This window comes from Cyprinodon variegatus, unplaced genomic scaffold, assembly GCF_000732505.1.
Source record: "Cyprinodon variegatus isolate N-32 unplaced genomic scaffold, C_variegatus-1.0 Scaffold556, whole genome shotgun sequence".
NCBI lineage: Eukaryota > Metazoa > Chordata > Actinopteri > Cyprinodontiformes > Cyprinodontidae > Cyprinodon > Cyprinodon variegatus.
Window position 1 is genome coordinate 546770 of NW_015151009.1, and position 2490 is coordinate 549259.

Consider the following 2490-nt stretch of genomic DNA (forward strand, 5'->3'; position numbering starts at 1 on the left):
AAAAAATCCTCAACCTTGAAGGAGAACAAAGGGTATTGGTCAAATATATTTTTACTATGTAGTTATTCTTTAACTTTCATCTCTGTGGGAATGTTTTTCTCTCTCCAGGCCGCTCTGGCAGGAGGCACCACAATGATCTTGGACTTTGTCATCCCACAAAAGGGGAAGTCTCTCCTGCAAGCCTATGAGGTTTGGCGTAAGACAGCTGATGCTAAGGTTTGCTGTGACTACTCGTTGCATGTTGCTGTCACCTGGTGGAGCGATGAGGTAAAGGAGTAGATCCCTGTTGATGTGATCCTTTGGCAAAGGTACCAAACAAATCTATGCTTTTTGAATCAGAACTGTTGTATTTCTTTAAAAACTGCAGGTTAAGAAAGAGATGGAAACTCTGGCCAAAGAAAAGGGAGTAAATTCCTTCAAGATGTTCATGGCCTATAAGGATGTGTTCATGCTTCAGGACTCCGAGTTATATGCTGCCTTTGCCCAGTGTAAGGAGATCGGAGCTATAGCTCAGGTTCATGCTGAGAATGGAGATTTGATCGCAGAGGTTTGTATAATCAGTTTTTATATGATATTAGGATATATACATTTGTCAGGATTGGGTTGAGGTTTTAAGGAGCCAAATGAAGAGGTGAGGAGGCAGAGGTGAGTTCTTGAAGGTTTAATGAAAATTACTCACAGGCATCTGAGACAGGAATCCAAAAATCCTACATTAAAAAAAAAGTACAGAAAAACCAGAACCATGGAGACATCAGGGAAAACATGCATGAAGAGCCGGGAAACGACAAGGAACCAGCACTGAGGAACTGCACAGGGAGAGTATATATAGGAGACTGGACAAAGACAGGACTAATGAGCTGATTGGAAGCAGGTGTGAACAGAGGCTTCTAGAAGGAGCTAGGAAAAAGGAGACCAACAAAAGAGAGCAACAGAGGGCAAACAAGAAAAACCTAAGAACTCAAATACATCCAAAAAAAACACCACAAAATAGGAATTAAACCAATAAAGCTCAAAAACAAAGAAAAACATGAATCATCGTTAAACTGAAAAATCAAAGAAAACTTAACACAACCAAGACCATGACAACATTTGTGGCCCATTTGTGTTTTTGAGTATTTTTTGCTGTTCCTGTCTCTTGGTTTATGACTCACATCAGTCTATTTATGTTGAATTTTGACTCCTAATCTAAGCAGGTCAGACCCCAGAAAGAAAAACAGCATTCAGGTTAAACTAAAATCTGCCCTTTGTTTGTCTAAGGTCTGTTAGTGAATTTAGTGTGAGCACGTCAAAGGCCAGCCTTAACTGGGAGTTAATGTTTACCTTAACGATAGCTTAGTTTACTTAGAGAGTGAGTTAAAATAGCAAGAACTGCGGTGGAAAACTGAGCAAAATTCATAACTATTTGTTTTTAACATTGCATCATTCTGAGTGAACGGATAAATCAAGAAAGACAAAATAAAACGGCTTAAAATAAAAAAGGCCAAAACTCATTTCCTCAGTTGATGCTTCAATATATTAACCCTCTTCATTGTCACTTTATTTTTTAAAAAGATGCTTGCTTCTGATTAGAACCAGAATGTTTTTGTTATTAATAAATAAAATCATTTTTTATGTGGAACAAAACCGCCACCAGGGGGAAGCAAATGCTAGAAAATCTTATTGCAGCCAGGGGGAAATGAGAGATGCTACTGATGGAGGTTAACATTAAACAGAAGCACTACTTTACCACCTTGTCTGTCTATAAAAAAAAAAAAGTAATAAAATAATTGAATGGCACTGAACTGGATTATAAGCTTCAGATCCTTCAGAAAAAGTTTCAAGCATCCGAATGTCAAATCTATTCATGATTTACTGTTTAGTAATGTAAAAAGGTGTCCATAAAAGGATCAGTATGATTTAGATCATTTTCCCATATTTTATTTAATCAAAGTATAACAAAACTTCAATATTTTTCATCTATTTTCAAAGTGAATATCAACAAAAAGATATGTTAAATGCAATTAAATCAGTAGCATGATTTTAACATTTTGTTTTAGTAAAAGAAAAAAAAAAGATGTAATGTTAATTTCTCACCACAGTACAATCCAATCCAAATTTATTTATAAAGCACTTTAAAATTTCTCAAAGGACCAAAGTGCTGTACAGTGAAACAACATAACAGCATTACATGGAATATAAGAAAAACATACAAGCATAAACAAAAAAAAAATTTAGATCAGAAAATCAATAATAAAATAAAAATAAAAGTCATATGAAATCATGTATCAAAGACTAAAATAACTAAAAAACAACTAAAGTATAAGTAAACTTTATGGTCATCTGACCAGAACCTCTTTCCAAATGACCTGCTGCATGCAGATTAAGGGAAACATCGGTATTTTATCTAATACTATCTTTCTTCATGCCACTTTTCTGTAAAGGCCAAATAAATAGTCCTGTCAAGTTCAACAGATAATGCATCCTAAACAGTTGATCTCTGTAGCTCCACCA

General features: G+C 35.2%; 1 protein-coding gene across 1 annotated transcript in view; it reads left to right on the forward strand.

Annotated features, from left to right (window-relative positions):
- Positions 1–2490, forward strand: part of dpys (dihydropyrimidinase) — a 23774-nt gene that overhangs the window by 2952 nt on the left and 18332 nt on the right. Inside the window, exons 2-3 of the mRNA XM_015391694.1 lie at positions 109–267; positions 368–547. Coding sequence (XP_015247180.1) covers positions 109–267; positions 368–547 — 339 coding nt within the window. The remainder of the gene's footprint in view (positions 1–108; positions 268–367; positions 548–2490) is intronic.